The sequence below is a fragment of the Mercurialis annua genome, linkage group LG8, assembly GCF_937616625.2.
Source record: "Mercurialis annua linkage group LG8, ddMerAnnu1.2, whole genome shotgun sequence".
Taxonomy (NCBI): Eukaryota; Viridiplantae; Streptophyta; class Magnoliopsida; order Malpighiales; family Euphorbiaceae; genus Mercurialis; species Mercurialis annua.
Window position 1 is genome coordinate 7,529,224 of NC_065577.1, and position 25,929 is coordinate 7,555,152.

Genomic DNA, 25,929 nt, shown 5'->3' on the forward strand with positions numbered 1-25,929 from the left:
ATACCTTGAAATTAAAGATTGCAGATTTTAATTGAAATATGCAAATCAGATGCAAAATTATAATTTCAAATTAAAGATTGCAACTTTTAAATGAAATATTCAATATTGAACATACCCGGGTTTTTGATATTTGAGGCACCCAAATTTCCATTGTTGTGCCTCATTTGGAATTAATTCCAAGAGTGCCTGGACCTACATGTTTCGCATTATAGGAATGCGGAACCCCACATGTTCCGCATTTTTAGAATGCGGAACATGTGGGTCCAGGCACTCTTTCGGAATTATTTCCGAAAGAGGCACTGATCCGGAAATTTGGGTGCCTCTGAGGCACCCAAATATCAAAAACCCAACATACCCTACTCCTATCAGATGCAAAATTAAACTTTGAAAATAAAGATTGCAACTTTTTAATGAATTATACATCTCTTAATCCAAGTTTACCAAACCAGAGTATTAGATTGAGAAGACAGTGAATTGTCAATGTCAAATAAAACATACCCTTCTCTTATTATTTGATCATTTTTGGGAGACAAATTATACAAAATTCATAAGTAGACAAAAACTTTATCAAGCCTAATATACAAAATAGAAGTACTCCATAGACTAGTGAAGCTGATCAAGTCAAACCTGAGTTAATTAGTGGAAGCAAAATGATCCAGAAACTGCAGAATTATACAAATTTTCCTCCTAAAAAGGACTGAAAATATTTAAGAGTGATCCATGAAGAAATGAAGTGGTGTGTTCAGTATTGTAACATGAGAATTCAAAAGAGTCTGATTGAATGTTATGTTGCAAGCTGATAAGAAGGTGAGTTGAAGATTGGTGATAATTTAAATTTTAGGGTTAGGGGTTATCGCTGCTCCTAATGGGTAACAAAAATGGTTTAATTCCGCTTAATTCCGCGAAAGGCACCCCAAATTTTTCTCGTCGCTGACCCTTCTTTTTATCTGTACGTATAAAAACCTAGTTTCGCTTCACATGTTTCGCACTTGACTCGTAATTTGACCCGCTCAATCATGATTTTTTTTAATCCGTACTAGTTCAATTGTGATCTTCCATGATTAAAGTAAAAATGAAACAAATTATGAATGTAGTACTCAGGTTAACACATTGTATATGTTTGTATATTTTAAAAATAATACAATTATAAAAAGGCTTAATCACTAAAAAATACCAAACCTATACGTCTTGTGTCAATTATAGCCAAACCTTTAAAAATCACCAGATTTAGCCAAACCTTATATGTTCTGTTTCTTTTTTAACCATTTTTTAATCGGATCGGTTTTTCTGACACCTTGTCGTCCACGTCACCGCCAACTAAGCAATTGGCTGGCATGGCAGCTGAAATATTTAAATAAGGTTTGGCTATAACTAACACAAAATGCATAGTTTTGGTATTTTTTTGTGAATAAAACTAATTTTAAAATTAAATAATTAAATGATTAATTATATTATAATAAAATTGAAATATATTTAATAAATAATATTTTATTTAACGCTAATTAAAATTAATCTATTTTTTACTAAATTTAATTAATTCTAATAAATTATTTTTACATATTTGATGGATATATAATTAATTTAAATTCTATAAAAAACAAAAAATGTCATATTCATCTTAAAATTTATTTATTTTTAAGTTTCAGTCGTCGGTTCGTTGACACCGCCGCTGTTTGAGACCCAATTGCTCGTCTGACAGTAATATACACACCAAGCATACGACAGTGTTCATAATTCAACTATACACACATAAACATAAAAATAATCACTTAATAGACTGCTTATTTAAAGGACGAATGTAATTTTTTTCTCATTTTTTTCTTTAAAAAGTGAAGCTCATTGTGGTGTAATCAATATATATCATGATGTTTATAAGTATAAACGCATATGTTATTTTACTCGGCATAGCCAAAAACTTACCTTAATTTACACATAACTATTTTATTTATTACCTAAATTCAGTCATAATAAGATCTCAACAACATTAAAAATAATAAATCAAGTTCAAAATCATCATGAACATTAAACGCTTTCACCAAATTTAATTCAACATTAATTATTAAGTAATACATTAATTCATTTTTTTAATTACATATTCATTAAAATATATTATAATATAAATTTATTAGATTTAATTAAGTTTAATAAAAAAATTAAAATTAGTTTTAATTAGTATTAAATAGGATATATATAAATTTTATAAATGATAATTAATTTACTAATTATTAAATTTAAAAATTGGTTTGAATTTAAAATTAGGTTTATTCACCTAAAAATACCAAACCTATTTCTTTTGTGTCAGTTATAACCAAACCTTATTTAAATATTTCAGCTGCCATGCCAGCCAATTGCTTAGTTGGCGGTGACGTGGACGACATGGTGTCAGAAAAACCGGTTCGATTCAAAAATGGCTATAAAAGAAACAGAACATATAAGGCCCTCCACGTATATCATAATTCATAGTTTGGTAGCTCTTATTTGAAAATCAAGCGATTTGGTACCTCAGTTTTAATTTTACAAACACTTACAACCTTTTACTAAATATAGGTATCAAATCGTTTGAAAATGAGGTATTAAATCGTTAATATAATTGAAATCGTTAATATAATTGAAAGTGGGATATCAAATCGTTAACATAATTGAAAGCGAGGTACCAAATCGTTAACATAATTGAAAGCGAAGTACCAAATCGTTTGAAAGTGAATACTAAATTATTAAAGGAACTAACGGAAGCCCCTATTGTTGACGGAATTGAAAGTGAGGTACCAAATTGTTTGATTTTCAAATAAAAGATATCAAACTGTAAATTATGACAAATGTGAGGGGGCTTAGAGTAATTTTCTCATTTAATAATTATATCAAATAATAGCTAAATTAGTATTAAGGATATATAAGCCGCGATGGATCTGTTCCAAGAACAGATCCGCGCAGATCTGTTCTTGCAATAGATCCGCGATGATAGATCCGCACGGATCTGTTCTTGCAACAGATCCACCATGGATCTATTTCAAGAACAGATCCAAAGGTTTGATGACCGGAAAATTTTCCGGTCATCTTTCACTCGGAGAAGATGACCGGAAAATTTTTCGGCGGTGGTGGGTGGCGGCGGTAGTTGGGTGGGGTTGGTGGTTGGGTTGGTTTTTATGGTTAATCAAATGGTTTAGGTTAGATTGAGTTGATTTGTTTTTTTTTTTGTCTTTTTCTAAATTAAATTAGGGGTATTTTGGGTGTTTGAATTTTTTAAGGTATTTTGCTGACATGGCAGATGACGTGACAGTGTCAGATATTTTTTTTAAGAATGTCAGGTTACCAGAAAAGACGTCGTCAGGGTATTTTGGTCATATTTAGGGCTTAGGGGGGGTTTAGTGAGCGTCGACACAAAGTTTAGAGGGTTTAGCGCCCGTTTTTAAATATCAAGGGGTTTAGCGCCCGTAGCCTTAAAGATCAGAGGCCATGGGTGATTATTAGCCCTAGAGTTCGGATGTTGACGTGAAGTTGTTTCAACGTTTTATATTTATGATATGATATTTTGGATTCAATATTTTGGACCCGAGCATATGGTATGTTTATGTTTTGAGATAAGAGTCAGAATCTTGGTTGCCTCTGAGAGTCGTGGTTTGAGAATCTTGTTTGACGAATTGTTAATGCCATGTTGGTATAAGGTTGGAATCTCCATTTGCCCCCGAACAACTGAATGTATGTTTTTGCTTGACTATTTATTTGTCTTTTTTAGACTTGTTACAGATTCAGGAGAAATCACTCCCGTTTCCAAGCGCCGGTTGCAATGCCGTAAAATCGGATCATGACATTGTTAAATCGATAAAATTAGTAAACCAAGTATAAGAGTTAATTATTGTCCATAAACCCGAATCTTTTGATCCGATGCACAACGTCTTATGCATATATAAGCAAGTGGGGCGTTTATTTAGTGTAAAAGGTATTCATAGCCTAACTAGGTAGCGATTCCACTTCGAATAATTATACAACGTAACGGTTGCGCCACGTCATTCGTGCAACAAACCAATGAGGCGTTAGCCATGTGCAAATGTTTAATAATAAAAAAATAAGTAATAAATAAAAATTCTTTATCGCAAATGATTATTGGCTTGTTGTAAAAATGACGTGGCACATCCGTTGTGTGAGATTCTAGTTAAAACCATAAAGGGTGCCATAAAGGGGAGCGAACCGGAGTCCCCCGCTGGGCACATCGCATGCGCGCACATCCCTTATACACCTCATAAAAAAAAATATGAAAAAAAGAAGGCTAAAAATACAAAAAAACTCTCATAGTTTACATGAAAGTATATCTAACCCCTTAACTAATTTTGGACACAAAAAAGCCCCTCTGTTTTCAAAATAAAATAATTAAACCCTGTAAATTTTTAAAATTATACAAATAAACCCTTCCGTTAACTATTGAAAGTTAAATTGATTATGTGGCGACTAGTACAATCAAATTTATTAGGAAAAAGGTTCAAAAAATTACCTTAAAAAACACAATAACTCTCAAATTAATCCTTCATTAGTCTTTTACTGATAGAAACTTTAAACTAGAGAGCTAAATCGATATTTTTTATTTTTAATTAAACAATTTTTTAAAAAAAAAACGACCTCTAGCGAACAACCAACCCTACTCCGCGGCCAGCCGCCACCCTCACTCGCCCCTGGCTGCTAGAGACCCACCGCTTTGTTGGAGATGAACCAAGCATCTGAGCTTCGTCTGAGGCGAAGAGCTTCTTTTGAGACAAAGCTCAGCGTTTGAGCTTCGTCTTAGACAAAGCAGAGGGTCTCTAGCGGCCAGTGGCGGGTAGGGGTAACGGGCTGAATGTAGAGGCTGTGGTTACGGAGGTGGTGGCTAAGACGGTGACTATGGAGGTGAGTGGAAGGAGGAGAGAAGTGTGGAAGAAGAAGAAAAAGTTTCACTCGCTAGAGAGAAACAAGAAAGATTAATAAACGCCAATAATTAGGTGAATTGACATTAAGTAGATAGAAAAGAAAACTCCGCTAGTCAGAGGTTGTTTTTTTTAAATACTATTTAATTAAAAAAAACAATCTCTGACTAGCAGAGTTTTTTAAATATTTATTTTTTAAAATATTATTTAACTATCAACGAGTTGTAGTTCAAATGGTATAAATACTGGACAAAAAAGTGTTAAGGTCGTGGGTTCAATTTCTCCCACAAGCGCTCTCCCTCCCCAATTATAAAAAAATAATATATATTATTTAATTATTGGTGTTTAAAGAAAAAAGATGGTAAAAAAATGTTAAAAAAATTCATAAATACAAAATCTATAAATATTTTAAATATTAAAGTTATTTTTAATCCATTTTTTTGTTAAGGTAATGAGAGACACACTAGCAATTAATGTTTGTTTATAGCGATGATGGATGGAAGGGTTTACTTATTCTGTTTTTAAACAACAAGTGTTTAATTGTGTCAATAATTAGTTTAAGGGTTTATGTATTTTTACGAAAACTACAAGGGTTGTTTTGTACCTTTTACCAAAGAAGAATAAAAATGAGTTTTTCTCCGTTTACTTGTCAAAAATGGTCAATCTACCGGCAGTTGGTTAGAGTGGAAGACTGGAGTTGCCGGCCTAGGTTCAGTAATTGTTTCAAACTGCAGATTAAAAGGTATTTAAATTTTCTGTTTTGTTTTTGTGGGTGAAAGATATGTAAGCATGCTAGTTCATTTCTTACCAAAACTTATATGCAATTTTTTATCAACTCAATTCCGTTAATGGGGTTTTAGCTTTGTGAGTTATGAACTTCAAATTAGCAAGGAGTTTGCCTGGTGAGGTCATAAATTGTTGAGGTTCATAAATTTGCCTGGTGAAAGTGGAAAAATTGAAGCTTTATGTGTAGCGCGGACACGTATGCCCTGTTTCAGAAACGGACACTTGGACATTTCGGATACGAAACTTCATTTTTACATAGAAACCTTAAAATAACACTGTTTAGCTGTGTCCGTGTCCTGTTTCCCATGCTACCTTTAGTAGCTTATTATTCATCATATTCTTAAGTAATGAAAGCAAGCACATGAATGAATTAGAATTATTGGGTCTAGAAAGATATTAATATTTTTTTGCAGTTGTTTGAAGTAAACCTTGTCTGAAAATCAAATTAACCTGAATTCTCGTAACATCATCTACATCAGTTTGTTTTTTTTTTATGCAAAATGAACTTTTTTTATTCCAGATAACATTTTACGATTGAGACGAGAAATTGTTACACTTGTTTTCCCTTCCAGTGAATTGGAATGGCAGAGGCTGTCGTCACGTTTGCAGTGGAAAGGTTGGGTGATTTGCTTATTCAAGAAGCTATCTTATTGAGTGGCGTGAATGATGAAGTTCAGGGTATTCAGATTGAGCTCAGGCGAATGCAGTGTTTCTTAAAAGATGCAGATTCGAGAATGAATGAGGATGAGAGTGTGCGTAACTGGGTGTCGGAAATCAGAGATCTTGCTTATGATGCAGAGGATGTAATTGAAAGCTTTGCTGTGAAAGTAGCTTCCAAGAGGAGAGGAGGTTTCATTAATGTACTCAAAAGGTTTGTTTGCATTGTGGAAGAAGGATTAGAATCGCACAAAATAGGATGTAGGATTCAAGATCTTACTGCCAAGATTTCTAACCTCACCAGAAGCTTGGAAACTTATGGCGTAAGAGATATGAAAAATTCGGAAACTTCAAGCAGCGCATACCAGAGGCAACGGCAACTAAGATGGTCTTACTCGCATGTAGCTGAAAAACATATAATTAGGAGAGAAGAAATCAATATACAGCTGGTGAAACATTTAGTGGAATCGAAAAATTCGTGCCAAGTTGTTTCGATATGGGGTATGGGTGGTTTGGGGAAGACCACACTCGCTAAGGAAATATATCATTATAGTCAGGTTCGGAGTAATTTTGATTGCTTCGCTTGGTCATGTATATCGCAGAAATGTCAACCAAGAGATGTGTGGGAAGGAATTCTGATTAAACTCATTTCTCCATCTTTAGAGCAGAGGGATGAAATTTTAAAACTACGAGATGAAGAGGTAGCGCAAAAGCTGTATCAGATTCAACAAGAGAGGAAATGTTTGGTGGTTCTTGATGACATTTGGAGCATTCAAGATTGGGATAGGCTTAAGGCTGCCTTTCCTGTTCAAGAGATGGACAGTAAAATCTTGCTCACTTCTCGTAAGAGAGAAGTAGCCTTGCACGTAGATCCGACAGGGTTCCTTTGTGAACCACAATGTCTAAGTGGTGAAGAAAGTTGGGATCTACTTCAAAGGATAGCAATACCTCTAAAAGATCGTACAGGTAATAAATTACTGATGTCAATCATGGCTTTCATTCATTTAAAGAATTTTCACCATGTTCTCCATTTATGCTAAATAATCATGAATGTATAGATATTAAGATCTGAATTTATTATGGAATTGTTTTAGCAAGCCAATTATATAGGAAATGGATTGCTAGAAGGGATTACAAGATTTTTCAATTCTACCAAATATAATTTTAGAAATGAGAGCACAAAGAGGTGTAATGCACAAGTCTTGGTTTAGACTCGTAACAAATTTCTCGTGCATGTCTTTAGAACTTGCTCTTGTTATCTCTCTCAAAATTATATGCACAAAAACATCATTTATAGTATCTTAGAACAATTTAAAATTGAAGATCAAATTTGTGTGAACTGGGGAAGGTTGAAATTGTTGTGCTTAATGTCAATTTCAACCGATTTCAGGTTGCTACTTCTAGTGACACCTAGAAAAGGTTAGTTGTAGTTGCTTGATGATCTAGATCCCATTTCAGGTCAAACAATGAAGTAAAAATGAGAGGGATGAGAATAAAGTTCGGCACAAGTTTATATAGAAGCTTATGCTCATTAAGGCTACTGATGGACTCAAGAAATGAATAAATAATTTATAGTCTCCCCAAAATTTTTAGAATCCAGAAGACATAAGCATGCTGAAGAGTACAAGTACTTTGCTGAACAACTATTGACAGCCTTGAGCTCAACCCTTTCTGTAGTTTAAACAAGCGCATCATTCAATCTAGCCCGTCCAATAGGCAGTATACTACCTAATGTTTGAGAAGTATGCATGAAAACCAATAATGTATAAATCATGGCAACAAAAGTGCGGCTTGCAAATGACTTTTGATCTTTGTGACTCTAAATTATGGGATAATAATTATTTCAAATTTGTCATGTTCATCAGTACATGCTACTATGAGTATGATGATAGTGTAGCATGAATATAAATTACATACTTTTTGCTACATATGAAATGTAATTTTCCTTATTTATCCAACTATATGCGCTAGAGCTTTTTAGTTTTTGGAATCAAGAGCTGCAGTTCATTCTCGACATGGTTATTGATACTCTTTTCAGTTTCAACCCTGTTTCTGTTTTTGCAGACTTAATAAATATTACTAGAATGGAGGAGCTAGGGAAGAAAATGGTTGAGCATTGTGCTGGTTTGCCTTTGGCCGTCACTGTGCTAGGAGGGCTTTTGGCTACAAAATATACAGCTCATGAGTGGCAAATTGTGCATGACAATATTAAATCATACATGAGAAGAGGCAAAATTCACGGGCAAGAACAGTTTGGAGTTCTGGATGTCTTAGCTTTAAGTTATGATGATTTACCAGCTCGGTTGAAGCCATGCTTTTTGAACTTGGGCAATTTTCCAGAAGATTATGAGATACCTGTGGTCAAATTGATACGGATGTGGATGGCAGAAGGATTCATCCCTTTGGTGCAGCTTGAAGATGATGGAGAGGAATCAATGGAGGAGGTAGCTGAACGGCACTTACACGAGCTGGTCGAGAGGTGTATGATTCAAGTGGGAGAAACAGATTCAAATTCTAAAATGAGAACTTGTCGCATGCATGATCTTATGAGAGATCTATGCTTGCAGAAAGCAAAGCAGGAGAATTTTCTTGACATTATTAATTACTCTCACAACAATGAGATCTCTCCGAGTTCCTTAGTTCGAAGACTTGCCGTACATCTGAACAGAGATAGGCGTGAAACTGATCTTCGAAATTCTATCAGAAACCATCACACACTCAGGTCTCTTTTATACTTCTATGACTCAGGAAACGGATACTGGCAGAGATTCTGGAAATTAAGTGCAGCAACATTTGACAGTTTGAAACTGCTTCGAGTGTTGGATCTTGAGGGAGTTAATATTAATGGAGGGAAGTTGCCAAAAGACATTGGTAATCTCATCCACTTGAGATTCTTAAGTTTACGGAATTCAAAGGTGCTACATCTTCCGCCAAGTATTGGTAATTTAAGGAGACTGCAAACACTAGATTTATATACAGGTGGCAGATATATGTATGTACCCAACGAGATCTTCAATTTGGAACAACTGAGACATCTATATCTCCCTTCTAATCATTCTACAGGAACGGGGTTTCAGTTGGCTAGCCTGAGACACCTGAGAACAATTGTGAATCTGAGAGTAAATAACTACGATATGAATAATCTTGCAAATATGATCAATGTGAGGGAGTTGGGCATCAGAGTATCTTCTGACGGTTTCACTTCAATAGAAACCTTTAAACTGCCAAATGGCTCACTAAAATATCTTCAATCTCTATCCATAATTGATGATTATAGTGACGGAAAATTAGACATTGGGTTATTCTTGTCATCGTTTGTTAATATTCATGAGTTGAAGTTAGATATGGGGTTGAAAAAGATTCCAGATTATCAAGAGTTCCCTCCAAACATCTCCCATTTATGTTTACAGAATTGTCTACTGGCAGAAGACCCAATGCCAACTTTAGGGAAGCTACCTAACTTGAAGGTCCTCCAAATATGTGAAAATGTGTTCATTGGAGAGGAAATGATTTGTTCGAAGGAAGATTTTCCTCTACTGCATACACTTTTAGTTGAAGGGCAACCAAAATTTGAGGTATGGAGGGTAGATGAAGGAGCTATTCCTAATCTATGTCGGTTGACCATATCAAACTGCTGGTATTTAAAGTCATATCCTGATGGATTGAGGTTTGCTGCATCTCTTCGAGAACTTAAGATCATTTCAATGCCGAAGACGTTCAAAGACAAGATGATAGAAGGAGGAGAAGACTTCTATAAAGTCCAACATGTGCCTTTGATCGAATTTCTACATTCTACTTCAAATATGGTAATCATCTATTATGATAACTTGGTTTGATTTAGGAGTGTGCAAAAATCGAATTAAACCAAACAACCGGAACCAACAAACGGTTTGGTTTGACATTATAAAAAAATTAGTTTTCTCTTTGGTTTTCTTTTAGAAGTAAAAAAGTTTCAATTTTGTTTTGATACCAACAGAACCAACTATTTTGGTTTGAATTTTTGTAAATCCTTATAAATTTTGTTTGGTCGATTTTGGAAAAAATTAAATTTTGGTTTGTCTAAATCGAATGCACACTCCTAGTTTGACCATTCAAGTATGGTAGCTAGTATGTTTTCTCTCTTTTGTTAACTGTTTGGTAGATGAAAGCATAATTTGCTTTATTTAGAAAGTGAATATTGCTAACAAATGAATTTTGTTTTTAATAGGATTTTCTTGTGATCAACCATAAATTCGGTGAACATTAGAGACATTTCAATCAAGCTCTTGTAAAATTGTGGTTTGAATATACTAAAACGATCAATCGCCATGCAGAATTTGGAAATTTAAGTGATGGCATTGCTTGTTATGGTTTAAACGCTCACTATTTGTGATTCTTCTCCACAACAAATCTGCATGCATGATAAAAATATAATTTCTTGTTTGATTCTATATAAATGAATATATTATATTAACTGATGGCAGAATGTATTTTGAATGGCAGAAAATGAATTTTAAATTGGATTTTTCAAATGATTCAAGTAAGCGCAAAGTCCTCATGGCAGTCTCGTGCGTTTCAGGTATTGTATTATTTGGCTTTTTGAGAATTTGCTACTTATTTCATATGAGACAATTTGTTGCTATAACACATAAATATTCTGCATATTGCAGGTGTTAAATCAGTTAGTTTTGATATGCAACTAAAAGAACTCTCTATAATTGGGGATATGGATCCAGAAGATGTAGTGATGGTGGTCCGAAAACTGTGTCGCACAGAACCTATTAATAGAAGGAGGATTGCATTTTAGAACAGCTCGAGTCACATTCTTATCGGTAACGACATGCTTTTGGTCATGTAAGTTCCTCTTTTAGTTGACGTGATATTCATAGCTCGGTCATTGGCAATGGCAGTGTTTAACATCTCAAAAACCTCTGCAGATTGTGCAGAGGTGTATATATGGTGATGGTGATGTGTCCCTTATTCAGTTTGAATTTTCATTTTGAATTTATAAATTAGGAATTCTGGCGCAATAAATAGCTCAAAGTAGTGATACTAAAGTATTTTGCAGACACTCCAAAATAAAAATCTCACTAATTTATCACTACCTAGTATCAACTCTCATCCGCACAATCACGTACGAATGACAACGGGGAGAAACTTTTCCGTTCTCCATGAGGATCCGCTCCCAACGAGGCCAGGAATTACCATTAATTACTTCCATGTATACGAGGATGAGGAAAGTCCATTCTCCATCCATGGAGATGGAGAGTGTGTAGTCCCCATCTCATGGGAACCCGAAGTATATATGTGAATATTTATTATTTGTATATAGGCCTAATCACTCAAAAAGCTCTCACCTTTAATTTTTTTTTCAATTCCATCCCGACGTTGAAAATTTGTCAATTTTACCCACTTTTGAATTTTCCGTTTTCAATTGTACCCCAATTTTTTAATTTTTATTAATTTTTTGACTTAAATGATGAAATCATTCAATTAACTAAATTTAAACATGAAATTAAATTCTTTTTTATTCAAAAAATTACAAATAAGTCCTTTATTTATAAAACTAACTAAAACCCATAATCATATTAACACTAACTTAAATTCTTAATTAATTTAACTAAATTTAAATAAATTTTAAAAACGTACAATTAATATATGCTAGACATGGAGAATGTTTTAAACAAATTTCCAAACGAAAAAGACGTTAATTTAATTTTTCAGGGTACAATTGAAACACAAAAATGCAAAATAGGGTAAAATTGACAAATTTTCAACGTCAGGGTATGATTGAAAAGGGGCTAAAAGGTCGGGTTTTTTTAAGACATTAGACCTTGAATATATATCATTTATGTTTTTATGTAATTTAAATTGTTTCTGTATAAATTTCATTATAAAAATGTTTATATATATATATATATATATATATATATATATGTGTGTGTGTGTGTGTGTGTGTGTGTGTGTGTGTGTGTGTGTAATTGTATAGTGCTCAAAAGATAAAAACAAAAAAACAAATGCAAATATGCATTAGTGTTAGTTGTAGTTTTTTAAATTTAGAAAACTTAAAATTTAATTTATTGTTTTAAAATAAAAATAACATCATTTTTATATAAATAAATATATATATTTTTTTCAAATAGTTAGGGCAATTTTTAACGACATTGATTATAATTAAAAAAACTTTTAGTCTTTAACTTAAAATAAAATAAAAACTTGTTATATTCAAAAGTTGGACGAGAATGGATTCATCACCATCAATTAAATAGAAATGGGGATAGAGATTTGAGAAAATTAGCCCATATACTGTTTTGGGCCAAAATATTGTGGTTTTTACGGTGACCAAATTCATTTTAATTTTTTACGGTTACAAACTTTTTTTTTGATTTATCAATATATGTTTTATACAAATAAGTTTATAAATTTGACAAATACTTAACTGTTAATTCAGCAAACCCACAATCAATTCGTTACTTTCCTATTTCTTAAGATTTTCTCTAGATTTTTGGAACCTTATATGCACTTTCCTTTTCCTCATATATTTTCCCTAGATTCTTGCCTTCAATCTGTAACTCCTATCATTAACAAAATATTCCCCATTTTGTTTAGAAATTAGGTTGAATATCTTCTAAAAATGACGAAAACAAGGGCTGCCAAAAAACCCACCTCCAACCGAGAAATCTCTTCATCTCTCTCAGCGCGCCTCCGACGCAAGCCCTCCGCCATCGCGACCGCCATCGAGTTCGTTTTTTGCTGCAGCCCTCAGCTAACTATTTGTCTCAAGCCCGCCGCTGCCAAGCTGCCGCCGCACGTCCAAAAATCGCAGATATGAAGCCATGGAGGAGACGACAGAAACGTCAAGAAATCCGTTGATGTCAAGGTAATTGTTCTAAAAAATCCTTATATGTTATTGCTTTTAGAGTTCAGAATCCGGCATCGTCTTTAATTAAAATTCCTTTGATCTTATAATAAACAACAACCTTCAATGTTGTCATTCCTGCATTTTTAAAAAATAATTACTGTCAGTATTCATGTTAGTTAACCATTAGGTAACTATTAGTACACTATTAGTTAACTCATAACATAAACTTTAATTCTGCAAGCATTTCTAAATTTTTATATTGCAGTTTTTTTCTGTCAAACTGATGAAAAAAACGATGAACGAAGGCGGTTTGAGTTGAATGAAGAAAGCAGTCGTTGGAGTGGGACGAAGATAGGCGAATGATGAACGAAAGCGAATGATAAACGAAGGCGCGGTGTCTGGCAGCTGTTGTCTTTTTTATTATAATTGGGATATTGGCAATGATGTACAAATAATTAAGGTTAACTATATGTTTTTTAATGGTTAATTAATAGTTAACTGACTTTGTATGAATTTTTATATAAAATATGAATATATATTGATAATTACTTTTTTTAATTACAATTAACTAATATGTGACTACTAGTTAACTAACTGTGCCTATTTAATGAGTAATAGCATACTATTAGTTAACTGCATGTTAATTCCATATTAACTTTATTTTTCAACCTAATGTTAAGTTATTAAGAACAAATTGATATTTTTAATGATTCATAGTATACTATTAGTTAACTGAAAAGTAAAACCAATGTCTACATAAAGATCTTCCTTGCATACTCCGTCATATCAGAACTTTCAATGTTGTCATTCTTGCATTTATAAAATAAAAAATTTGTTAATTTTCATATTAGTTAACCATTAGGTAACTATTAGTAAAATTTTATTATTTAAAAAAAATCAAATCGTTTTTTGTTGAAAAAATAATTACAGCTAGTTTTTAAAAAATTGTTATTTGTTTTTTAAGAATCATGTATTTGAATAATCTTGTATTTGCCATTATATATGGGAATTACATTTGAATTTCTTGTTTTGCTGGATTTTTTTTATTTCTCAAATGCTTGTTGTTTTCATTTTTTTAATCATTTTATTTTTTTGGTTTCCCTTTTGTCGTTTATGGCATATAATTCAAATTATCAGTTGCTATAATTAAGGATTATTAAAGATTTTTGAATATTAATTGCTATATATTTATGCTTTGAGATTTTGTAGGAGATTTTGATTCTTGTAACCACTTCCTTCCTTTTTTATAGTTGACAATAATCCTCAAATATCATAAAATTATTTGTGCAATTTAGAAACTTAAAAAGTATGCCATCAACGTTTTTTTGGTCAACAGTAAAAATCTAATTAAGTATAGCCATGTAGGGTACTTATTTAAAGAAGCCTAGAGATTTTCCATATATTTGGAGATGGGGATGGATGGCTTATCCGATCCCACCCCACCCCATTGTCATTTGTATTGACAATATAAGATAAATAGGTTTGAATTTAATGTAACCTAATGTGTTACACGTGTCGTATCGTGTAAGTCATATTCTAAATGTGTAGTGTTTAAATTTTATGTACCAAATTCAATTAATGATTGAGTTCGTGTTTAAACTAATCGTATTTTATGTCTAAACATTTATGACCCAGAGACACGAATGGTAGGTCTACTAATACCCTTCAAGTAAGAGAAGTCAGCACGTCCATTATACGCTGAGTCAACCTGGAAGAGAACCTCAGCCTGATACTTCTAAGCTTGTTTCACAGATGAAGAAGCTCGATTGGGAGGACATTAACAGCTCCAATACTCTTCACCAACATGCTCAACTCTAAATTCTTTACGTTCCGATTCGCTATAAACAATAACTTTAGGTTACCCAAGACCCCATAGCTTTGAGTTTGGTAACCTTCTCCGATATGTGATGCAAGAAAATCCTGGCTGCTGTTGGTTTGATCTCTTGCTGCTTTAACAACTGTCTTGGTACCTTCAGTAACCACATTAGCAGCACTTGAGATGATTAGGCTGGGCCTAGTTATATAATCGTGCGGTTCTAAAAATTAAAACCCAATTTCCACCATTAATTCTCCGATTCAAATGGCAAAGACATTTTCATAGTCGTGCGACTTCCTTGGGTGGCATTTTTATCAACCGAAGATAGTTAGGTAGAACACAATTTTTACAACCAACATGAAAACTTGCAACTGATTTCACTCAATTGAAAATTACAGCTTTCTATAACTTGTATTACTGTGATGTTGTATTCATGTAAGTTGGTCGAGGATTTGATAACTGCGTTAGCGTTCACCTTCTGATTATGATCTGCTTACAGGTGTACTGTGTACAATTACACTGAGATTAATGTCTATATAGAGATTAGAGTTATTCCCCAGTAGGTACACTTGTGTAAGTACAGTCAACACTTTCCACTTTTGCACCATTTTCTTTGCTCACTGTCCATGAAATCTTCCATTTTCTGTATAGACTTGTCCTGTATTGAAATTTCCATAGCAAATGCATGAGAGAAACACACAGAATGAAAGGATCATAGGAACATATAAATGATCTAATTGTTTTTTTACAAGTAAAATTAGTTTATAAGAATCAATATTGTACGAACAATGCAACAGAAAATACTCAAATGGGAAATGGCGAAAGGACATTTTTTTATACATATAAATATAAAATGTCGGAGTTTCAGAAGTACTTACATAAACGGAAATGAAACACCGAAACGTAGAACTCAAAGTAATTGTGTGAAACATAGTTGTATATGGAAAAAAGAACACAGAACCGACTAACAGTCTGCAAATCAGCATCCTAGCCAGCAGTATAAGCAAGCAGAGTTTGTTCACTAGTTTCTACGGCTATTGGCTAAAGTCTAAACCAATCAAAAAACTTTAATCAAAAATTTAGCTGCACCTCTTACTTTCTCTCCGTATGCTTTCAGGTTTAATGAGCAAAATCTCACCAAGGCCTTAGAAAAGAGCACCATAACAATAGTAGCCTATATGATAAGTATATCGTGCCCTAAACAGATGTCAAGTCCTATGACAAATAAAGCTGCTGGCATTCCAAAACTAAAGGAGACCAAGTACACCTTTTTCTCTTAAGAATACCAATTTTATGCTGCTGCATTCAAGTATTTGTTCTTCTTAAAATTCCCAACTTATCGAAACCAGCCTAAAATCCTAATGTAATATCAAGTGAAAAGGAAATTTCCTCCACAAGACTCGGGGAATGATGACGCTTCTTACAAGTTCAAAATGTTTCTTATGCTATAAATGCTAACTAGAGAACCCTTTTTTCACCATCATCTATGAGCATCTTTTGATAAAAGAAATATCTATTAGCATCTATTTAACAACCAGAGTCCAACATGACCCTTTAGCAATGATATTGTATCACCATCTCTGATAATAAATTTAAAGAAATTATAGCAGAAGGGAAAAGAGCAAGAGAAAACCTCTCTGTTTCAATGCTCCTCTTTGCAAGCATAAGCGTCAAGAAAACAGGAACCATTGCGGCACATAAATGTTTGACAGTGTGCCCACTAACAACATGATGAGTCCATCTGTAAATTGGTTTATCTGCTGCTTCTTCCACCTTGGCTAAAAGATAAAATCCTGCAGGATTCGACATAATGAATGCTCAACATTCAAGAGCACTACAATACTTTAGGAATATTACGGAGTACCCTACTCAGTAAGAATTACAAACCTGCAGCCCAAAGCCAGAATGAAGAATGTGTATACATTGGAGGTAACAGGATAGCCATCAGTGGGATGGCAATGCAAGGGACAAACTGGACGACAGCATACGGGCGGAGGTCATCGAAAAACCTGGATCAACAAATACGAAAATATACCATACAATTAGACCTACAGGAAATGTTGGTCATGAAGGCCTCTTAGTCTAAGTTGCTCGCTAAAGGTTGTACAATGCCTTAACATATGTGTCACTGTCTAATGACATCTTTCTAAGCAATTCAAGAAAGACACATCTTATAGCAAAAATGACTAAGCTCCACTTTCAAAACCTGCCTGCCACTTCATCAATGACGGGAATGAGATAAGAGAAAAATGTATAGCAGATAACATAACCCCCATTAAGTGAAGCTTACTTCATTTACGCAATACCCTCTCTATGTACAATAACTTCTACATTGAATAGCCATTAATTTTTAACCAAGATATAATAAAGTGCATATGACTTATACTATACAAAGAATTTATGGTGATAGAATCAAAAACCATCAAAGAATACAGACCAAATATTAGCTTCAGTAAAGGACTCACCTCCAATATGCAATGCTTACTATGCCAGCCAAAACTAAAGGTATTATGGAAATTGTTCCCCTCCTCTCATCAATCCTTTCAATGATAAAAATTGCAATTATTGACGTGAATGCAACAGTCATCTGCAGTATTAACAAAAGATAAGCAACTCTAAGAATGAATGTGTAACACTCAACAAAATAAACTAGAAGAACAAAGCAACCAATAGTAATCCTTTAAACTCACTGGCAACCGATCCCACACAAGACGAGCATCATCAGGCTTGAGATGGTAGTATCCGGAACCAAAAGCAACAGCAGCCACACCAACGTAAAAACAAGTCCAACCCCAAAGCTCACCTTGCAAACTATTTAAAGTTCACAAAAACAAATTAATCCACCAACCTCAAAACAACAAACATACAAGCATCTACATAATTATCGCACCACGAAGTTGATAAACTGAAAAAACTAATCCTGATTCAAATGAGAAACTACATACCTCAGCTTAAAGTAATTCCCATAATAACAGAGCACAAATCCAACCACACCAATAACAAGAAAAGGAAAATTCGAAACCACATTCAATGCATTGGGTATTCCTGAATCACACATACAATCAAAACCCAATTAAAAAAACATCACAAGAACTTAACTTTAACATACAAAAACGTACTGGGTACTCGGAAATGAGTCAAATTTTTTGGCTTTGTTGAAGATGGGGAGGGTTTAAATTACCTAAAAATTGGCGTTGATCAGCAAAATCGTGATATTCTTGAGATTGAGGGATTGCTGGAGTGACGATCATGAGTATAATGAAGCATAGAAGTGCGACTCCCCATGCCCATACGGTGCGGTTTCTCATATTTTCTGTGTGTTTTGCTTTTCTTTATTGTATTTGTTGCAGAGAGAGAGAGGAGAAGAATGTAAGAAAGAAAGCGCTGGTCTTTCAACGACTTTGAAAAGTTTAAAAATATAATTAATATTTTATATTATTTACAAAACAATCCTTGAACCTTTTCAGAAAGTAGGCAGAAGGCACAAAAAAGCCCTCAAATTTTTCTCAAAAATACAGGTCAGCCCTTTTATTTTATTTGGGCATAATTAAGCCCCCCGTATTTTTAAAACTGAACAACTAAACCCTTATTATTTTAAAATCGAACAAATAAATCTTTTTAGTTTACTTTTGGGACTATTACCCCCTTAAATTTTTGGTAAATAATTTAAATATTAAAATTATGTTTGAACTTTTTTCCTATATGATTATGAGAGACATGTCAGCCATTAACGAGTGTTTTTAAAGATGCTGGATGAAAGGGGTTATTTGTTCTTGATAACAACACAAAGGAACAAACCCGAAATAACACACAAACCGGGCAGATCACGACAAGAAACCAATCCAACTAAATCAACCAGACCACCATATACCATCTAGGCCGCCGAACAAGACATGTAAAGTTACCACCTCGGTCATACCGAGCACCATATATACCATCTCGGTCACCGAACGCCATACGTAAAAGTACCATATCGGCCGAACTGAACACCATATATACCATCTCGGTCACCGAACGCCACACGTAAAGGTACCATCTCGGCCGAACCGAACACCATGTACACCGCCTCGGTGCCATCCGAGTTTACCCTCAACCAGACACAACGACAAACTTGTCAGAACGTACCCTGACATTCTAGACAACATCTGCACAAGACAAAGAGAACAAAATCAGGTCTGTCGGCCCAGACAAAGAGGAACAACACACATAGTATAAAAGGCTAGGAAAAAGTAGGTAAAAAAGGTTAATTCTCTTTCTCTCTCTAAACTCTCAACCACTTTTCACTTCTTATTCTTTCTCTCACTAAAACAGCTACTGACTAGACCGTCGGAGTGGTTTGCCGGAATCCTCCTCCGGCACCCTTCTCACGGTTGTTTTGTGCCTTGTAGGTACGGCCTTGAAGTGTCCTTCGGAGCTAGCCACGATTCAAGATCACTAGTTATCATTTGGCGCCGTCTGTGGGAAAGAAAATAAGAAAGCTTCCCCCTTTCTATCCTTTTGGAAACTAATAGGATGAGTAGAGTAGAAGGAGATGATCCTGCAATCGGAGACAATAATACGCAAAGCAGTAGAACGGGAGAGGGACTCAACGCTCCACCGAGAAAAGCTGGTGGCGAAAGCTCGTTTTGCCCGGTCACTACATCGATGGTGGGCGTTCACCCGAGCCCTATGTCGGGGATTACTACTTATTACCCGTGGGGAATGCCGTCGTCAAGTAACGTTCCTCCAACATCATACTCCACCCCTACGCACCAAACCACTCAAACCTTCTTACGACCAGGCGTAACCCCCATCAACCTCACATTCACCCCAAACGCCCCCCCCACACCTGGGCAAACCCTCCCAGAAGTCCAAAATCCTACACCAGCACAAATCCAAGAATACATCGAATTTCATACTCGGCAGCTAGCTTTCCTCCAACAGGTACAACAGGTCCATACTCGACCAACAGCCCCAACTGCTACCCAGGATAACACTACCACTCCGCCGTACATACCAACCGCACCACCTTACCCACAGGAATTCTACCAAGGCCAAAAAACACCCGAGGAAACAAACCGCGAGAAAAATCCGCGAGAACAAAACCCAGAACCAACACAGACCGGACATAAAACGCCAGAGGGGCATAAAAAGACACCAAAACGGGTGGAGATCGAGGAGAGCGTACACAGCTCGGGTGCTGATTCCCCAAAGAAAAAGAACCTGGAGCAAGAAATCACCGAAAGGGTCAGAACCGAGATGGAGAAATTTAGAAGAAAAGAGCCGAGAAACACAAGCTTCCTGAACATCGGAAACCCTCTGTCGGCAGAAATACGAGAAGAACCCTTCCCCTTAAACTACAAAACACCGCAGTTAGACGATTACAATGGAACAGGGGACCCGATCACGCACTTGAGCTGTTTCCAAGTGGTCATGATGGTACAATGTTTGTCCGAAGCGGCTGTCTGCAAACTTTTCCCGACTACCCTAAAAGGACCAGCTGCCATCTGGTATCAAAGCCTAAAAGAAGGCTCCATCCGAAGCTTCGACGAGCTGGCAAGAGCTTTCCGAACACATTTCGCACCGAGCATACAACGAAAGAAAAAGTCCAGTGACTTAAAACTCTGCTACCAGAAGCCAGGAGAAAGTCTGCAGAGTTACATCGGCCGATTCAACGCAGAAGCGGTCGAGGTGGAAAATTTGAATGATGATACTGTGATAGACGCAATGAAAGACAACACAACAATGATGGCCTTCCGGGATAACCTGATAACAAACCCGGTACAAACTTACTCCCAGCTGATGGACCGAGCCTGGAACTACATAAATTTAGATGAAGAACAACGGCGAAAAGCCGCACAAACTACAACATCGTTCCGAACACCGAGGCCTAACTTCGATCAAAGTGCCAGGCACGATAGATTCGGACCAAGGAACCAACAACAAGCCGGTCCGCCGCGAGCAGACCCACACCGACCAATAAAAGTAGAAGACCAAGCTTTCATTCCACTCAATACCCCGAGATCACACATCTTGATGTGGATACAAAATAACAATGAGCCAGTGAGATACCCACCCAAACTACAATTTGAAGGAGACAGGAAAAAATATTGTCAGTTCCATGACGGTCACGGCCATGTTACCGACGAATGCGGAAGCTTGAAAAAAGAAATCGACCGTTTGGTACAAGTCGGTCGGTTAAAAGACTTTGTAGCACAAAGCAAAAATTACAACTCGGGAGGAAGAAACCAAAGGGATAACAATGGAAAAAGAGAGGAAGCACCGCCACCAAAAAGACAAAACGTGTCAGGAATAATCAACACAATAGCAGGCGGAATGACGGACCCAGAATATAAACGAGGAAGACGGAAAAGGCAGAAGATGGTAATGAACATATCAATGGCGAAAACTATGCCAGAAGTGAGCTTCGGTCCAACTGACGGGGAAGGAATAGATTTTCCTCACCAGGACCCGCTGGTAATCTCGGGTTTGATAGAAATTTTTTGGGTGATGAGACAATTGGTAGACGAAGGAAGCTCAGTTAACCTAATCACGAAACAAGCATACCTCGGAATCGGCTGCTCAATACTGAATCTTAAACCAGTCAAAACCCCCTTAGTTGGCTTAGGGGGAACACCGGTACAAGCCGAAGGAGTAGCAGAATTAACGGTAGAGCTGGGGAAAGAAAACGGATCCAAAAAAGGAGGCCTGGTCGGCATCACTAAGAAATTTAAAACACTGTTCATGGTTGTTGACATGCCACTTGCTTACAACGTCATACTCGGTCGACCTATGTTGTACAGCACAGGAGCGGTCACATGCATTAAATACTTGTGTATGAAAATACCAACCGAGGAAGGAGTGGTAACAGTCAGGGGAAGGCAGGACATAGCCAAGCAGTGCTACTTGGTATCGATGGAAGCGGTATCAGAGACACTAGCCATTGAAACAATGGAGATACCAGACTCGGATGAAGGAAAGCTCGAACCACACGGAAAGATAGAAAGAGTTAGCCTGGCAGGAATAACACCAAGATCGGTCCAATTAGGCGCAGAACTACCTAAGCCAGTAAAACAGGAGATAACCGACATGCTGATCAGAAACGAAGTCGAATTTGTCAATACACCAGGCGAAATAGAGGGAGTCGACCCGGCCATAATATCACATAAACTCAATGTCGACCCAAAACACAAACCAGTCAAACAAAAGAAAAGAGCTTTCGCAATAGACAGACAGATCGCCATCAGAGCCGAGGTAGACAAACTGCTAGCGGCAGGTTTCATCAGAAGAGTATACTATCCGGAGTGGCTATCCAATGTCGTGCTCATAAAAAAGCCGAACGGAAAGTGGAGACTGTGCATAGATTTCACAGATCTAAACCGAGCATGCCCAAAAGACAGCTACCCCTTGCCAAACATCGACCAGCTGGTCGACTCAACCAGCGGCTACGAAGTATACTCGTTCATAGACGCAGCCCAAGGATACCACCAAATCCCAATGCACAAAGACGATGAAGAAAAAACAAGCTTTGTTACCGACAATGGCACATACTGCTACAAACAAATGCCATTCGGACTAAAAAATGCAGGGGCAACATATCAGCGTCTAATGAATTTCGTGTTCAAAGACCAGATCGGTCGCAATATGGAAGTTTACGTAGACGACATCATCGTCAAGTCCAAAAAAGTAGAAGATCATGCGAGAGACTTGGAAGAAGTCTTTACAAAGCTAAAAAAATACAAACTCAAGCTAAATCCAGACAAGTGCGCCTTCGGAGTCCCAGCAGGAAAATTCCTAGGATATCTCATCTCCCAGAAGGGTATCGAGGTAAACCCAGAGAAAACAAAAGCAATTCTAGATATGAAGGCGCCAAAATCAGCTAAAGAAGTTCAGAAGCTAAATGGAAAAATCACAGCCCTCGGTCGATTCGTGTCCAACTCGGCCAAAAGATGTCTCCCATTCTTTAAAACATTGAGAAATGCAAAAAAGTTTGAGTGGACCGATGAATGTCAACAATCTTTCGAAGAACTCAAGAAATTCCTGAGTTCACCACCATTGCTCGGAAGGCCGGAAACCGGAGAAGTACTATACCTATACTTAAGTGTCACTAATGAAACAGTGGCATCGGTACTGGTGAAGGAGGAATTGACTGAGCAAAAGCCGGTATACTACACGAGCAAGGTGTTGAAAGGTCCCGAGATCTGATACAGTAAAATTGAGAAGTTTGCACTCGCATTAGTTTTAACAGTGGAAAAACTAAAAAGATACTTTCAAGCTCACACCGTCGTAGTCCGAACAAACCAACCCCTACGAAAAGCACTGGCAAGACCGGAAACATCAGGACGGCTAATCAATTGGTCAGTCATGATAGGATCGTACGACATCAAATATGAGCCGCGAACAGCAATGAAAGCCCAGATCTTAGCCGACTTTGTAGCCGAAACAACAACACACGACCAACCCACCGAAGTAGACAAGGGTCTTACCAGCTGGACACTGCAGGTCGATGGGGCATCAAATATAACCGGAGCCGGAGCAGGCATAATACTAAGAGGACCACACAAAATCAAAATGCAACACTCAATCCACCTAAATTTCCCAGCAACCAACAATGCAGCAGAGTATGAGGCTTTGATAAATGGGCTGAGGATGGCTACAGTAGTGAAGACTGAATATGTCAAAATCCAGAGTGACTCTCAGCTAGTGGTTAATCAGGTACTCGGGACATACGAGGTGAAAGACCCAGAAATGAAAAAATACGTAGATCGGGTGAAAGAGCTACTTACAAAAATTACCGAAGAGGGCGGGAAATGGGAGTTGGAGCAAATCCCCAGGGAAGAAAACACCGAAGCAGACACACTAGCAAAGGCAGGAGCATCCAGAGAGATAATGCCGAGCATACCATGCTCAGTTCAAAACTTCAGCAGTATCCAAAATCCTGAAGCCACATTCCTCATAAACCCTTTAGATCAGTGGATGGAACACATCATTTCATACATCGAGAATGGGAATCTGCCCGAAGATAACAAAGCAGCAAAGAAAGTAAAACGCCAAGCACCACACTTCTCATACCGAGACGGGACTCTGTACAAAAAATCCTTCTCGCACCCCTGGTCCAGATGCCTCACAGTAGAAGAAGGGAAATATGTATTGTCTGAGATACACGAAGGTATATGTGGGAGTCACATCTCGCATCTAGCTCTCTGCCGAAAAGCTGTTTTACAAGGTTACTACTGGCCGACACTGGCACACGACGCAGCAAACCTGGTACAAAAATGCGAAAAATGTCAGTACCACCAAAACGTCCACCATCAGCCAACAGCGTAACAAAACCCAATAGTAAGCCCTTGGCCATTCAGCATGTGGGGAATAGACATCGTCGGGCCTTTTCCAACGGCAAGTGGACAGTGAAAATTCCTGATAGTAGCAGTTGACCACTTCTCAAAATGGGTAGAGGCCGAAGCTGTGTCCACCATAACAGAAGCGCGAGTTCGAAGCTTCGTCCGAAGAGAAATCATCTGTCGTTTTGGGATTCCAAAAACCATCATAACCGACAATGGAAAGCAGTTCGACAACAAAAACTTCAGAGAGTTCTGCAAGGAAAAAGGAATTGACCTAAGGTTCACCTCGGTCACCCACCCACAAAGCAACGGAATGACAGAAGTCACCAATCGGACCATTGTTAATGGCCTGAAAAAACGCCTCGACGAAGCTAAAGGTCGATGGGCCGACGAGCTACACAATGTACTATGGTCATACAGAACCACCCCAAAAGCCGGCACAGGAAGAACACCATACAGTTTGACCTATGGGTGCGAAGCAATGGTACCAGTCGAAATTGGCATGCCCACCATCAGAGTACAATACTTCGACGAACAACAAAACGAAGAAAACACCAAAATTTGTCTCGATCTGCTAGAAGAAAGAAGAGATCAAGCATTAATGCACATCGAAGCATACAAACAAAGGATGGCAACATATCATAACAAACGAGTCAAACCTTTGACATTCGAAGTAGGCGACCTGGTACTACGACGAGCGGATATAGCAAGAGGAAACGCAGGCATCTCCAAGCTCGGAGCTAATTGGGAAGGGCCTTACCAAGTAAAGAAAGTGGGAAAAGGTGGAGCCTATCACTTAACCTACATGTCCGGAAGAGACCTACCAAGAACCTGGAATGCCAGAGTTCTCAAAAGATTCTACCAGTAGACAACATTCAGTTAATCGAGTCTGTCAGGGGTTTTTTCACTTGCATTTAGGTCAAAGTCGGCTGTAGGCCCAAAATGCAAGTTTTTCCCCTATTAATAAAGAACACAAAGAAAAGAAAAAACTGAGTCAAACCATAGCATAACTTAACAGAATTCAAAGCTATTGCTTAAAACCGAGTTAAGTCATAACTTAACAGAATTCAAAGCTATTGCTTAAAACCGAGTTAAGTCATAACTTAACAGAATTCAAAGCTATTGCTTAAAACCGAGTTAAGTCATAACTTAACAGAATTCAAAGCTATTGCTTAAAACCGAGTTAAGTCATAACTTAACAGAATTCAAAGCTATTGCTTAAAACCGAGTTAAGTCATAACTTAACAGAATTCAAAGCTATTGCTTAAAATCGAGTTAAGTCATAACTTAACAGAATTCAAAGCTATGGCTTAAAACCGAGTTAAGTCATAACTTAACAAAATTCAAAGCTATCGCTTAAAACCGAATTAGATCACAGCTTAACAAAATTCAAAACTATAAATCAAAACCGAGTGGGACCATATTTTAAAGGATAGTGCTTAAAACCAGACTAAGACACAACTCAAAACAAACAGGGAAACCGATCTATTACTTGTCAAGAAAAGAAACACCACACTTCACAAAAAATAAACCGATATATTACTTTGCAAAAATTCGTTACGAAACAAAGATCCTAATCTATTACAGCATTACTAACATGCTCCGGAACCGACAAGC

General features: G+C 36.7%; 3 protein-coding genes across 7 annotated transcripts; 2 read left to right on the forward strand and 1 right to left on the reverse strand.

The window, feature by feature from the left end:
- Positions 1-5,526: 5,526 nt before the first annotated feature.
- On the forward strand, positions 5,527-15,139 carry LOC126660366 (putative disease resistance protein At1g50180). 5 transcript variants are annotated; one of them, XM_050353827.2, is made up of 6 exons: positions 5,527-5,634; positions 6,251-7,301; positions 8,400-10,141; positions 10,818-10,893; positions 10,985-11,168; positions 14,812-15,139. In XM_050353827.2, the coding sequence occupies exons 2-5, from the start codon at positions 6,260-6,262 to the stop codon at positions 11,119-11,121; spliced, it is 2,997 nt and encodes a 998-aa protein (XP_050209784.1). In that variant the 5' UTR covers positions 5,527-5,634; positions 6,251-6,259; the 3' UTR covers positions 11,122-11,168; positions 14,812-15,139. The 5 variants fall into 5 exon arrangements, with proteins under 5 accessions (XP_050209784.1, XP_050209785.1, XP_050209783.1 ...); XM_050353828.2 differs by having other exon boundaries at positions 14,929-15,138; XM_050353826.2 differs by lacking the exon at positions 14,812-15,139 and having other exon boundaries at positions 10,985-11,305.
- Positions 15,140-15,335: 196 nt separating this feature from the next.
- Positions 15,336-18,360, reverse strand: LOC126660367 (uncharacterized). The gene is made up of 7 exons (XM_050353832.2): positions 18,174-18,360; positions 17,938-18,037; positions 17,683-17,803; positions 17,458-17,579; positions 16,880-17,001; positions 16,626-16,785; positions 15,336-15,650 (listed from the first exon to the last, which is right to left on the reverse strand). Exons 1-7 carry the CDS (start codon positions 18,298-18,300, stop codon positions 15,542-15,544), a joined length of 861 nt encoding a protein of 286 aa, XP_050209789.1. The 5' UTR covers positions 18,301-18,360; the 3' UTR covers positions 15,336-15,541.
- A 4,975-nt stretch (positions 18,361-23,335) lies between these two features.
- LOC126661537 (uncharacterized) lies at positions 23,336-25,302 on the forward strand. The gene is made up of 2 exons (XM_050355389.2): positions 23,336-24,238; positions 24,383-25,302. The coding sequence occupies exons 1-2, from the start codon at positions 23,336-23,338 to the stop codon at positions 25,178-25,180; spliced, it is 1,701 nt and encodes a 566-aa protein (XP_050211346.1). The 3' UTR covers positions 25,181-25,302.
- The last annotated feature ends 627 nt before the right edge of the window (positions 25,303-25,929 follow it).

Coding starts and splice junctions, on each gene's coding strand:
- LOC126660366 (XM_050353827.2), top strand. CDS start 6,260: ATGGCAGAGGCTGTCGTCACGTTTGCAGTGGAAAGGTTGGGTGATTTG. Junction 7,302..8,399: donor ACCTCTAAAAGATCGTACAG/GTAATAAATTAC, acceptor CTGTTTTTGCAG/ACTTAATAAATATTACTAGA. Junction 10,894..10,984: donor GGCAGTCTCGTGCGTTTCAG/GTATTGTATTAT, acceptor TGCATATTGCAG/GTGTTAAATCAGTTAGTTTT.
- LOC126660367 (XM_050353832.2), bottom strand. CDS start 18,300: ATGAGAAACCGCACCGTATGGGCATGGGGAGTCGCACTTCTATGCTTC. Junction 18,038..18,173: donor TGATCAACGCCAATTTTTAG/GTAATTTAAACC, acceptor TGTGTGATTCAG/GAATACCCAATGCATTGAAT. Junction 15,651..16,625: donor AGGAGCATTGAAACAGAGAG/GTTTTCTCTTGC, acceptor ATTTCAATACAG/GACAAGTCTATACAGAAAAT.
- LOC126661537 (XM_050355389.2), top strand. CDS start 23,336: ATGATAGGATCGTACGACATCAAATATGAGCCGCGAACAGCAATGAAA. Junction 24,239..24,382: donor CACACGACGCAGCAAACCTG/GTACAAAAATGC, acceptor AGTGGACAGTGA/AAATTCCTGATAGTAGCAGT.